Source organism: Acartia tonsa, chromosome 1 (genome assembly GCF_053477335.1).
Source record: "Acartia tonsa isolate MP-2025a chromosome 1, ASM5347733v1, whole genome shotgun sequence".
Lineage (NCBI taxonomy): Eukaryota > Metazoa > Arthropoda > Copepoda > Calanoida > Acartiidae > Acartia > Acartia tonsa.
Genome location: NC_137260.1, coordinates 1,095,001 through 1,109,403, shown reverse-complemented (window position 1 = coordinate 1,109,403; position 14,403 = coordinate 1,095,001). Strand labels below are relative to the sequence as shown.

The 14,403-nt window shown below is 33.3% G+C and overlaps 1 protein-coding gene across 9 annotated transcripts in view; it reads right to left on the bottom strand.

Moving 5' to 3' along the window:
* Positions 1-2,407: 2,407 nt before the first annotated feature.
* Positions 2,408-14,403, bottom strand: part of Stacl (SH3 and cysteine-rich domain-containing protein) — a 242,260-nt gene continuing 230,264 nt past the window's right edge. For all 9 annotated transcript variants that reach the window (XM_080169796.1, XM_080169939.1, XM_080170150.1 and 6 more), the window contains 8 exons: positions 13,716-13,776; positions 8,406-8,495; positions 7,779-7,835; positions 7,127-7,197; positions 6,069-6,159; positions 4,928-5,019; positions 3,877-4,396; positions 2,408-3,245 (listed from right to left, as the gene is read on the bottom strand). In XM_080169796.1, the coding sequence (XP_080025922.1) occupies positions 4,335-4,396; positions 4,928-5,019; positions 6,069-6,159; positions 7,127-7,197; positions 7,779-7,835; positions 8,406-8,495; positions 13,716-13,776 (524 nt within the window). In that variant the 3' untranslated portion in view covers positions 2,408-3,245; positions 3,877-4,334. The remainder of the gene's footprint in view (positions 3,246-3,876; positions 4,397-4,927; positions 5,020-6,068; positions 6,160-7,126; positions 7,198-7,778; positions 7,836-8,405; positions 8,496-13,715; positions 13,777-14,403) is intronic.

Sequence of the window (14,403 nt, the reverse complement as noted above, 5' to 3'; positions counted from 1 at the left end):
TAGGTACATGATACGTTATATATTAGAGTATCTTATTTTATTTTTGGATTTCTGGATTGGACCAGCGTTATCGCGATATTTATCGTTATCCTGTAATTATTGGTGTGGAGATGTCCTTAGACCCGGACATAACTCCACTCTATAATGAAAATAATTTGTTACAAAGGAAACTGTCTAGGTAGAGCTGAAAAGGGATCACAACGGGAATAGCGACTTCTTTTGAAGGTTTTGGTTCCTTAATTGTTCCGAATTTACGCTTGGAGAAGTTGCAACTGATAGTAGGAGGATGTCTGAAATACACAGCAAGATATTGTATTCTATCATTGTTAAGATTATTTATTATTTATTTGCGCATATAACATTGTATCGGCTTGGCAAGCGTCAAAGTACACCAGTGGCTCCACAACCCTAAATGGGTTATGCCAACTATCTGGTACAATGTTGCATGGGATTTTTCTAGTAAAATGTTATTTTCATCCTATTCGAACTGGCCTGGTAACTAGGTGGAGACGAAGTTCGGTCAATTCCATGCTAGGTACTTAATAATAGTTATTATGTATATTGTTATCAAACCTGCATCAAACATAACAAAACAGAAGAATCAAACCAATCAAAGCATAGTAACTTAATGTATGATATATATCTAATAAAATATGTTGTACCTTTGAGGAAAATAAATCTTATCTTATCTTATCTTAGTTTACTAAAAACCATGTACCCAAGAATCCAGCTTCCTCTTCCCTATTCACAATGGATTAAAAATGAATTTAATGTGCATATTAAGCCTTAAAAAATTTAATTATGTAAATTTTACAAAAAAAATATTGGTCTCAGTATTTATATTATAAAACTAGGTTGCGCTCTTATGTTTGTTTTTAAACAGCTGATTTATACATGATAGCAACTACATCCATACATTAACTTGTGGAAGGGGGAATGGGGGAGGAAGGGGCTGTACCCATTTAGCTGACCCTTTAAAATTACAAATGTGGTAAATTGTACTTACCAAAATTAAAACAAGAGTATGTACTAGTGACAACTAGTCATTGTGATTTGTACTTTAGCATTATTGTCTTTGCTGCGCAAGTCAAAGATTCCTTCAAATTTCCCAGAAATATTTAGGGTTTTCATTTCTATTCCTCCTTATTCTATGGTTTTATGTCTATTTTCACCATACATAGGTTCGGCACTTACTTTTGTCTTGATTCAATTCTAGCCCACAGTGATTAGCATCTACACTATACAGTTGTTTGTCTGCAGGATTTGCTTCATTAAAGTTTTTGAAATAATGTATGAAAGGTACGTCTAGTTTTTTAGGATCTGTATTAATTACTGTCCAGTGTTTCTTCCCTTCCTGTAAATATTAAATATTTATTAGTTTTTAGTGGAATACGACATTTCATTTTTATTCTAAGGGACAACATCTATGATTGGCAAAAAATAGATGGACAAAAGTGGCATTTTGATTACTTATGATACACCTCCCCCCCCCCTATACTATTATGTTACTATACCTTGTATTTAAAGCCAACAAAAGGTTGTGATTTAGCAATTTTTATTCACTTTCCAAAATATATCTAATTCTAAAGGGTGTTTTTTTTAATGGGACAAAAGTATTGTTTAATATAACCAACTTGCCATTGACAGAAATTAATATATATCTTAATTGGAAAAACTGGTTTTTAAGGCATAATTTGTTGAAAATTGCCAAATATTTTTTCATATACAAAATGTCCCAACCCAATGAAGATATTAAGATAAAGATTATTAATTTCTGTCAATGGCAAGTGGGTTATATTAAGCAATACTTTTGTCCTATTAAAAAAAACACCCTGTAGATTTTGGATGGCTCCTGCTGCTGCCAAGATTGATAGATCAAAATAAGTCCAACAAAAGTTATGCCATGTGAAAATTTTGTAATTCAATCTTTTACACAATTAAAATAAGGGGCAAACCCTAATAGGGTTATAAGGTTTGCCATAATTATAAGACCTCTGACATTAATTTTTCCTGTCATCACTTCACTACTTGTGTTTTTGTAATATTTGTTTGATTACATAAAAAGCATGATAACATCCATAAAAGCGAAGCTTCAAACTCAGATGGCAGGACGAACGTTGATTGATTTGATTATAGAGATGAAGCACTTATATACTGTTATTATCTTATTTTCCTAGGAATCATTATTCAAAAAATCAGATGAATAGAATAATTATATCATACAAAAAGTTAAAAATCAGACTTTCTGGTAAGAATTAGCCCCCCAAATTGTACCTAACTGTTATAGGATCAAATCTATAGAACAATTTTAACATAACTAAATTAAAGAAAAGAACTAACCGTTAGGGAAGGACGGACGGACCGAACCTAATCATAGAAAAGCCTCGCTTTAAACAGTACAAATTAATTAAAAATATGGATAACTTTATTTTCTAAAAATACACTCATATAAGCATTAGTATTCTAATTGACAATATTACTTTAGGTTTCTGTATTTCATTGATCTATCTCTCCTATACTACATATATATGTAGGATATAATTTTTTTTTTAAAAACCAATAATTTGTAAAAGTTTTTTTTACAGTATGGCTAAGAAACCTTTTGGGTTAGAACTGGTTCTCAGCCATACTTTAAAAATCTGTATAGCATCATATTATAGACAACTTTCCACGAATATTAAATAAAAAAATCATAAAATCTATATCAGTTTTGCTAGCATAGGACTCCGGCCACACGGGGCTAATAAAACTGGTCTCAATCTTATAATTTTCATTTTAATATCTGCGAAAAGCTGTCTAGAATACGATGCGATAATTAACTATTATTGGAACCAGAAAATTAAAGTTTATTTCAATGATTTTAAAAAAAAATTACGATAAAATTTTCCTTTCTAAAATAAAATAAAGGAATGATTAATATTATTAAAAAAAATAAATTAAATTTTTTTCTATTTTCAGGGTAAAAATAAGAGGTATCATAATTAATAAAATAGCAGGTTATTTCAGCAAAAAAGTTATTTTAAAAATACATAATTTACATAGGCCTAACAAAGGATACTAAAATAATTTATTAGCATAGCAGATAATTGTGTTTTATTATTACCAAGGTTGATTTGTAGTTTCAAATATAAACTGTCACTTTTTTATCACTTCAAGTGTTTTTCTCATCGTTTTTTTTTTGGTTATTTGACATTTAACATCAAGCTAAAGTCTTCTTTTCTAATGTAGGGTTTGGTTGTGGGTTTCTGAAATATAATTGCAATTAATCTAATGTATTTATTATTACTTGGATGTTACACCAGATTATCATGTACTCTGATCTTGTAAATCAAGTAAATCTTGTAGCTGAATAAAATAAAAATCCTTTCATCCATCTCTTTTACCCAATAACCTCCCCTAATAATGGATGAACGAATATACCATTTAGTTATGTTCTATATTTTAGCAATCTTAATTAATGACAATATTTCCCCTGTCATAAAATCCAGATATCAGATATCTTAAGGGGTAAGACAATGGATGATAATAAAATGATTTGCTTTCAATCGAGAATAATTATTTAATTTGTTTCTGAAAGTGAAATGAGGGAGCAATAAAATAGCCTAAAACCATCCCTAAATAATTATTATTAAGTAAATTAGACTTCAATTTTTTTTTGGTGCAGGGGAAATATTTTCCTATGGAAATTTCTTTTGGTGGTGGTGGTGGTATCCTCCCCCAAATATTTATAAACCTTACCAGGATCTATGAGAAGTTACATTGAAAAGGAGAACCATTTCGATCCAGCAGTTGACATGATTATTTAATACCGACAAACAGACACATATCTTGTTACTTTTATATGAGGATATTAAAAATTGAATGATTGACTTTTACCTATTTTCTATAGGAAGATCTCTACCAGTGTTGATATATAAGTTTACAAAATCAGGTTTTTCTTTGATGGATAGCAGGATTTAGGTTTGTTCAATATTTCATATACCAGTTTCTGTTGGAGGGTTCTATAGATGTTTTACTGAATAGAATAACAGTAGCATTTTTTGATGATTTGATAGATAAATGAACTGTTATACAAGTGTGACTGATGAACTTTCGGAATTATTTATACATGTGTCAGATACAAACATCTCATTAATTTAATTGGCTCAGCAACCAGACATTTTTTCACAAATGTAATATTATTTTTTGAAGTTTTGGTAAACGTTTAGTGTCATTTTAAATTTGAGGATTGTTTGGCATTTTTAGGTTACACATCTTGTGATTTGACTTTGAATATGGTGATAATGGATTTATTAAACATGGAAGCAGAGACATCTGGCGGGTGAATGGATGAATTAAATTTGTGTGAGGCATCTGAGAGGCACTCTTCCACGTCGGGCTTGTGTCCCGCCTTCGCCTAAAAAAATATTAGAATCAATTTAATCAAATATACATTTTGTATCAAATATTTATGACATTAGAGTAAAACACTAGAGAAAGAAATGGTTAAATTACTGTATTTCCCTTGACCTTGTGTCGATTCTCAATTGGGTCTTTGAAAATCAACCAATAGTAACACAGCCAAGAAGCAGAAAACAATTTGCTAACAGACGAAGAAGGTCATTGAAAAGGTGGGGAGGTAATTATCTGTATCAGTGCAGTGTATATACATCTATACTATAGATTTGTGTTCATGACTATAAACAACTTTATGTACATTAGTTTTTAAAAGAGACAATTGAAATAATGTAGAAAAATATTAAATTTAGTTTTTAAGCTTTGGTTTTATAAAGGACTAGCAGCAAAACATCTTAAAACCGTCCCAGGATCTTTATGAAGCTCCCCTAAAATGTAGAACTCAATAGAATCAGTAATTACCGAAATCTTGAGCTACATACAAAAAAAACTTTTTATAATAGGATAGTTTGGGTTTGTTATCTAATTTTACCTGTTCTAGCAATGACATCAGAATCTCCATCATTAGGGGGGAGTCCCAAGACGATTTGGTCAGGGGACAGGTTAAACATCTCACCAGTTTTGCTAAATAGAAATTTTAGTTAGCTCAATAGATAGATGGATGGATATAAAGAATAAATAGATAATCAGTTCAATAGAAAGATTGATAAACCCAAAGCTAGTGTATGTATAAACCTAAATCTATCCATCTTTCTGTCTGCCTGTCTATCTGTCTGTCTGTCTGTCTGTCTGTCTGTCTGTCTGTCTGTCTGTCTGTCTGTCTGTCTGTCTGTCTGTCTGTCTATCTATCTATCTATCTAATATATATATATAGATATATATATCTATCTATCTATCTATCTATATCTATGTATCTATGTATCTATCTATCTATCTATCTATCTATCTATCTATCTATCTATCTGTCTGTCTGTCTGTCTGTCTGTCTGTCTTTCTGTCTGTCTGTCTGTCTGTCTGTCTGTCTGTCTGTCTGTCTGTCTATATATCTATCTATCTATCTATCTATCTATCTATCTATCTATCTATCTATCTATCTATCTATCTATCTATCTATCTATCTATCTATCTATCTATCTATCTATCTATCTATCTATCTATCTATCTATCTATCTATCTATCTATCTATCTATCTATCTATCTATCTATCTATCTATCTATCTATCTATCTATCTATCTATCTATCTATCTATCTATCTATCTATCTATCTATCTATCTATCTATCTATCTATCTATCTATCTATCTATCTATCTATCTATCTATCTATCTATCTATCTATCTATCTATCTATCTATCTATCTATCTATCTATCTATCTATCTATCTATATATCTATCTATCTATCTATCTATCTATCTATCTATCTATCTATCTATCTATCTATCTATCTATCTATCTATCTATCTATCTATCTATCTATCTATCTATCTATCTATCTATCTATCTATCTATCTATCTATCTATCTATCTATCTATCTATCTATCTATTTATCTATCTATCTATCTATTTATCTATCTATCTATCTATCTATCTATCTATCTATCTATCTATCTATCTATCTATCTATCTATCTATCATCTATCTATCTATCTATCTATCTATCTATTCACTCACCCAAACATGGAACAAGGTTGGTTGACCCTATAGACACGCTCAGATGGAAGAGCCCGTACCAGGTAGCTGGAGGGAAGGTAGCCTGCTGCACCTGCATACAAATAAATACATGACATATCAAACTGAAACAAGACTCCAAGCTCTTAGCTTTGAATGGAGTAGAAATAGAGGTACATTGGGTTAATCTTATGTTTTGTTATAATTTTCAGGAGGATGAAATTAGCGGTTTTAAAGTTAAACACTGCTTTACGTCTATGAATTGAAACTATATTCTTACTCAGACAGTTAATGTTTTAAAATAAGTAAAATTAATCTATGTTTTAACTTTTAAAATCTAGTTTTCAATTTGAAAATTTGATTCTGCACAGATTCTATAAACTTTACTGATATATTACTGTACATCTGCCTTGTCACTACGCATTGTCTGTAGTATCCAGTATGTCTAGTAGTGTCTAGTAATGTCTAGTATGTCTAGTATGTCTAGTAGTTTCTAGTAATGTCTAGTATTGTCTAGTAGTGTTTATATTACCTGTCAAGCCGCACCTGCCTTGCCACCACTCATTGTCTGTAGTAGTTTTAAGTAGTGTCTAGTATGTGTCTAGTATGTTTAGTATGTCTAGTATGTCTAGTATGTCTAGTATGGCTAGTATTGTCTAGTAGTGTTTATATTACCTGTCAAGCCGCACCTGCCTTGCCACCACTCATTGTCTGTAGTATCCAATATGTCTAGTAATGTCTAGTAGTGTCTAGTAATGTCTAGTATGTCTAGTATGTCGTCTAGTATTGTCAAGTAGTGTTTATATTACCTGTCATGGTACACCTGCCTTGCCACCACTCATTGTCTGTAGTATTCAGTATGTCTAGTATTGTCTAGTAGTGTCTAGTAGCAACTAGTATTGTCTAGTAATGTCTAGTATTGTCTAGTAGTGTCTAGTATGTCTATAATTGTCTATTATGTCTATTAGTGTTTTTTTACCTGTCAAGGTACATCTGCCTTGCCACCATTCATTATCTGTAGTATCCAGTATGTCTAGTATGTCTATTAGTGTTCTTATTACCTGTCAAGGTACATCTGCCTTGCCACCATTCATTATCTGTTGTATCCAGAATGTGTACTGTGCTACCAGCTCTAGATAGAAAAATAGTTAGTTGGAAAAAAGATAGATAGATAAAGAAGTGTGTTCTTGTTGTGTAGTTAGCTCTAGCTGTGCGTTTTTTGGGATAGATAGATAGAAGTATTTATTATCTGTTGTATCCAATATGTGTATAAGTGTTTCGTAATAATACTTAATACACATTCAAAAGATTAAAAGATGTAAAAAGACATTAAATATTTTTATGATAAAATTCAATTTATAATTTTTTAAAAAGATAGATTAACAGGTAGATAGATAAATAGATAGATAGATAGATAGATAGGTAGATAGATAGATAGATAGATAGATAGATAGATAGATAGATAGATAGATAGATAGATAGATAGATAGATAGATAGATAGATAGATAGATAGATAGATAGATAGATAGATAGATATATAGATAGATAGATAGATAGATAGATAGATAGATAGATAGATAGATAGATAGATAGATAGATAGATAGATAGATAGATAGATAGATAGATAGATAGATAGATAGATAGATAGATAGATAGATAGATAGATATATATATATATATATATATATATATATATATAAAATGTACTCACGTAATGCCAAGTTCATCCTCTCTCTGCTGTTGAAAATTGTATAGAACCACATAGATACTACAAATAAAAAAATTGATAATCATCAAGTATTCTAAAATACTATACAAACATATCTAGATGTCTGTTCGTATGTCTGTATGTCTGTCGTAAAGGAGGGGTTAGTAGCCACAAAACTATTTTGGGGGAGGGTACCTCCACAAATTCAAGAGAAATCGCCCAAACTTTTTTCCTAAATGCTTTTAATTTACAAAAGGCATAACTTTGTTTATTATATTCAGGGGTAGATATTAATTTAGCGTCCATTGACTTATCTCTTTTTCTCCCCAAACATTAGAGTAAAACCCTAAAGGGAAAAGGGTTAAATAACTGTATCTCCGCATCGCACTGTCCTTGTGCCAACTCTCAACTGGGTCATTGAAAATCAACCAAATGATGTCGGTTATATTACATAGTCAAGTAGCAGAAAACAACTTGGTAGCAGACGAAAGAGGTAATTGAAAAAGGTAGGGAAGTAGTTATTTGTATATGTATATACATTTATATAAATCTGTTACCCAAACAATTGTTAACTACCAACTTAAACTTCTTTGGGGGGAAGATTTATTCATAGTAAAATTTAGGTCTTACCTGCAAGGAAGTTGGCGGGCCTTGAGTGGGGAGGGGCAGGGGGCGGGGGAGGAGTTGCGCGACCCAGCCCCAAGGGTCAGGTCCACACGACTGAAGAAAAAAAATAATTATAAAATTAGGATTATAATAGTTAAATTTTGCACCGTATCATGGAGAGCACTCCGCGGATATTAAAATGAATTGAATGAATGAATTGTTAGCCCCAATGCAATACATGATTTTCAATATGGCCGAGAACCGGTTCTATTCCAGCGGATATTTATCGGTTTCTAAGCCATACTGGAATAGTTATTTCTCGCATCGTATTATAAACGGCTTTCCGCGGATATAGAAAGTACCACCACGGGGCTAAAAAAACTGGTTTTAATCTTATGATTGTACATTTCTATATTCGTAGAAAGCTGGATATAATACGATGCTAGACATAGTTTTTTCGTATGGATGAGAACCGGTTCCTATCCACCGGATTCGAATGAATACGAGAAATTAAATTCAAAAGTAGTTAAGTGATACATAAATTACTTTAACTTAAATTGATAATAGATTAATTGCCAGCTTTGTAAAGTTTTGAATCGTTTATCAGTCTGAAACCTATTTCATAGTAGAAAATGATCTGATTATGAGGATTCCTAGGAGGTGGTTTAAACATAATGTTCGTTTAAAATACCATTAAGAAAAATAACAATTTTTTTCACCGAAAAAAGAGGGTGGGGGGGGGGGTTGTCAAAATTGATCCAATTGTCTTTTTAAGTGAATAAACCCCATTATTTTAGTACTGCAATACTTAGAAAAAAAAATATATTGATGTTTAATACAATAAAATGTTTAACTTTATCATTTAGATCCTTGACATGAATTACATAAAAAGGAAATTTATTGATGTTTAATACAATAAAATGTTTAACTTTATTACATTGATTATAGGGCAAAGTTTCGTTAAAGTTTTATTTTTGGCAAAGCTACTATAAAAGTAATCCCATATAATTATGTCCGTCTGTCTGTCCATCTATCTTTCAGTTTGTCTGTCAGTGTTCATTTTATTGTATGTTTGTCTGTCTGTACGTCTGTCCGTCTATCTTTAGTTTGTCAGTTTTTATCTTATTGTATGTTTGTCTGTCTGTGTGTCCGTCTATCTTTCAGTTTGTCTGTCAGTGTTCATCTTATTGTATGTTTGTCTGTCTGTATGTCTGTCCGTCTATCTTTCAGTTTGTGTGTCAGTGTTCATCTTATTGTATGTTTGTCTGTCTGTCTGTCTGTCCCTCTATCTTTATGTTTGTCAGTCAGTTTTCATCTTAATGTATGTTTTTCTGTCTGTACGTCTGTCCATCTATCTTTCAGTTTGTCTGTTTTCATCTTATTGTATGTTTGTCTGTCTGTACGTCTGTCCGTCTATCTTTCAGTTTGTCTGTCAGTTTCATCTTATTGTATGTCCGTCTGTCTGTCCGTCTATCTTTCAGTTTGTCAGTTTTCATCTTATTGTATGTTTGTCTGTCTGTACGCCTGTCCGTCTATCTTTCAGTTTGTGTGTCAGTGTTCATCTTATTGTATGTTTGTCTGTCTGTTCGTCTATCTTTCTGTTTGTCAGTCATTTTTATCATATTGTATGGTTTGTCCGTCTGTCCATCTATTTTCAGTTTGTCTGTCAGTGTTCATCTTATTGTCTGTCTGTACGTCTGTCTGTTTATCTATCTGTACATCAGTCTGTCTGTAAAAGTATCATTTAAAGGTAGATTCCTCTTAGTATTATTTTTAGCGATTTCGAAAATTTGAGTACCCCCCCCCCCCCCCCCCCCGACAACAAAATAATAATTTAAGTAAACTATTATTAGGTTGGACAGGAGGAAGGGAGGGAGGGTATATAAGGCGAGACACGAGCCTTGCCTTGCCTCCATAGTCAACCATGCCAACCAGTCTAGGATCGCAGTCCCTCGCTACAAGGCAGTCGACTAGCAAACAGCGTCAAGCTTTCAGTCTATTTATATACAACCCCCTTATCCCCGCCCCCTTTATGTTCTCCCTCTCGTCCGCTACGTGTCCGCGTTTTTTTACTGTATTGTTTACCCCTTTCCTCTCCCATCTGACCAACAACCCCCTTATCCCCGCCCCCTTTATGTTCTCCCTCTCGTCCGCTACGTGTCCGCGTTTTTTTACTGTATTGTTTACCCCTTTCCTCTCCCATCTGACCAACAACCCCCTTTTCCCAGTCCCCTTTATGTTCTCCCTCTCGTCCGCGTTTTTTTAGCAAGAACAATTTTATTTGTGGGTTGCGTAGCAATATTTAAAAGAAATAGCCGACAACGAACATCTGTGGCCGCAGCGCTCGGCTCCCTAGCCTATAACCTAACCTAACCTAACCTAAAATAGTTTTTTGAAATTTAGAAAATTAAAGTACCCCAGACAACGAACATCCGTGGCCGCAGCGCTCGGCTCCCTAGCCTATAACCTAACCTAACCTAACCTAAAATAGTTTTTTGAAATTTAGAAAATTAAAGTACCCCAGACAACGAACATCCGTGGCCGCAGCGCTCGGCTCCCTAGCCTATAACCTAACCTAACCTAACCTAAAATAGTTTTTTGAAATTTAGAAAATTAAAGTACCCCAGACAACGAACATCCGTGGCCGCAGCGCTCGGCTCCCTAGCCTATAACCTAACCTAACCTAACCTAAAATAGTTTTTGAAATTTAGAAAATTAGAGTACCCCGACATCAAGTTGTGGACACAGGAAAAAGGCAAGCTTCAATTTAATTCAATAACGTGTCCGTGCTGTGGAGAAGCCTCGCTTCGCTCGGCTTCCCCACACAGCACGGACACGTTATTGAATTAAATTGAAGCTTGCCTTTTTCCTGTGTCCAAATCTTTTCCTCCTCCCGCAGACTATCCAGACTGTCGGGGGGGGGGGGGGGGGGGGGTACTCAAATTTTCAAATTGATAAAAAATTTTGTAACAGGAAAACGCCCATTTAAAATATTCGACATAAGCTACTAAGTTTCTATGTCGTTAGAAATGATAAGGTAGTAACAAGGGTTGAGCGGATATCCGGTCTGGCCGGTCATCCGGCCGGATATCCGGTCATTTTTAATATCCGGCCGGATACTGGATATTAAAACTATCCGGTTACATGATATCCGGCTGATTTTTGACGCCGGATATCCGGTAAATTGACGGATATCGAACGTTAGCCAGATATCCGGCTGGAACCATTATAAATCAGCCGGATATCCGGTATCCGGCCAAAAAAGTATCCGGCCCAACCCTAGTAGTAACATATATTAATTAAAATTAACATGTCATTCTTAGAGATTTATTGACAATTTGAGAACTTGTTGTTGCTGCGCTCCCCAAGAATGTAATTATTCTCATTTCCTTTATTGATAATGAATTTCAATATCATTGTTTTTCAGTTGTTTAAGTTTAATATTGGAAAGTTGAAACCTACATCCGAAGAAATCTTCAATGATGGTATACACAATTACCCCTTTTGTAAATTACAATTCGTGGTTGAAACGTTAGAACACTAACACTTAATGAAATAACTAATCAAATTCAATAAAAGTCCACAAAGTAGAATAAGCAATAATGATTTAAAACTTTGGGGACTAGTGTAATAATCAGCCCTCAATTTCCTCTCCCTCCCAGGGTTATGTTGTTAAAATAACAGCAGTTTAAAGTTTAAAATAAAAAGGGGGGGGGGGGTAGGTTCTACTAATGAAAATAACAACATTGTATGGAAAGTTGATATTTAATTTAAAAACGAAGCTTTTCTATAATTAGGGTCGGTCGGTCGGTCCGTCCGTCCGTCCGTAACGGAGAGCTTTTTTCGTTAATTTAGGCATGTTAGAATTGTCCTATCGATTTCAAACTTTGCATGGTGATTCCTTTAGTAGTTAGGTACGATTTAGAAAGCGTATCAACTCTATAATCATTACCAGAATGTCCGTTCGTCCATTTTAAACATGTCGATTTTTTTACTTTTTTTAACAACAAATTTTCATGTGATCTAATCATTCGATTGATCTGATTTTTGGTATATTAATTCCTGGGCAACAAAGTTTAATGTTATAAGCGAAGCAACTCTATAATCAACTCTATAAACATTATCCTGTATCTAGTAGTTTTTCAACAAATTTATTTACACTTTTATGGATGTTTTCATCCTTGTTTTAATTAAAAGTACTTGACATTTCTTTTAATTGTAAAAAAGAAGGGAGGGGACATTGAATTGTAAATTATACTGGTCCTCAAAGTTTTATAAAAATAGTTCTCATTCGTCGGGTAAAAATTGGATGATTCAAAGTCAAACCAGCAGTATTAAAAATTTCCTTAAATTAATTTTAGACATTTATATTGATTTATCGTCCATTGTCTTATCCTAAAAATCTTTATTAAACAAGGATGACAACATCCATAAAGGCGAAAAATCAGAATATAAATGGAAAACTTCTTGATACAGGATAATGTTTATGGACATATTTACATTTTTAGGACTTGATTATAGAGTTGCTTTGCTTATAATAGTGTCCTTTGTTATCCTAGGAATTAGTATACCAAAAATCAGAAAAATCGGATAATTAGATCACATAAAAATTATTATAAAGTTGCTACGCTTTCTAAATCGTACCTAACTACTACAGGAATCAACATGCAAAATTTAAAATCGATAGGAAAATTCTAACATGCCTAAATTAATGAAAAAAGCTATCCATCTCAGACTTACAGACGGACGCACTGACCCTCATATATGTACATACCTATTGCCTCTAGGTGAGGAATGATTGCTAAAGCCACAGTTTTGTGTTGTACAAACGTACATACTTACACCTTTATTATAGAGTAGCCTGCTACGCTATTTCTCATATACATACCTATTGCCTCTAGGTGAGGAATGATTGCTGAAGCCACAGTTTTGTGATGTACAAACGTACATACTTACAACCTAATCATACAGTAGCCTTCTACGCTATTTCTCATATACATACCTATTGCCTCTAGGTGAGGAATGATTGCTAAAGCCGCGGTATTGCAATGAACAGATGTACAGACATACACCCTAATTATAGAGTAGCTTCGCTATTTCTCATATACATACCTATTGCCTCTAAGAATGATTGCTAAAGCTACAGTTTTTTGTTGGACATACGTACAGACATACACCCTAATCATACAGTAGCCTTCTACGCTATTTCTCATATACATACCTATTGCCACTAGGTGAGGGATGATTGATGAAGCCGCGGTATTGCAATGGACAGACGTACAGACATACACCCTAATTATAGATAGCCAGCTACGCTTTTTCACATATACATACCTATTGCCTCTAGGTGAAGAATGATTGCTGAAACCTCGGTTTTGCGTTGGGCTGGAGGGGGCTGAAATAAAATACGATAATATATATTGTCGTTTTACAGTTATAGCCGTTCTTAACGGTAAGTAACGGTGTCACGGCGATTATACCATCTTTTTTTTATTTTGAGCAACTTTGATTTTTAGTTTTAATTTAATATTTCTAATGGTTTCCTTCGGCCCCTCAAGATTAACAAAACTGGTTTTAATAATATCCGCGAAAAGCTGTTTATAATACGTTGCGATAAATAATAATTCTATGTAGCTTACTACATTCTGTCGTCTGTCGGAGTAAATCCAAGAACCTACAAAGTTAAATTTAGAAAGAATATTTGATAAAAGCGAAATTTTTCTTTAATTAGGGTCGGTCCGTCCGTCCGTACGTCTGTAACGGATAGATTTTTACATTATTTTAGGCATGTTAGAATTGTGCTATCGATTTCAAACTTTGTATGGTGATTCCTGTAGTAGTTAGGTACGATTTAGAAAGCGTAGCAACTCTATAATCATTACCAGAATGTCCTTACGTCGATTTTAAGCAACTATATAATCAAGTCCTAAAAATGTAAGTATGTCCATAAACATTAACCTGTATCAAGCAGTTTTTTTTTAACAAATTTACTTATAATTTTGCTTCAAATCTTATACATCTA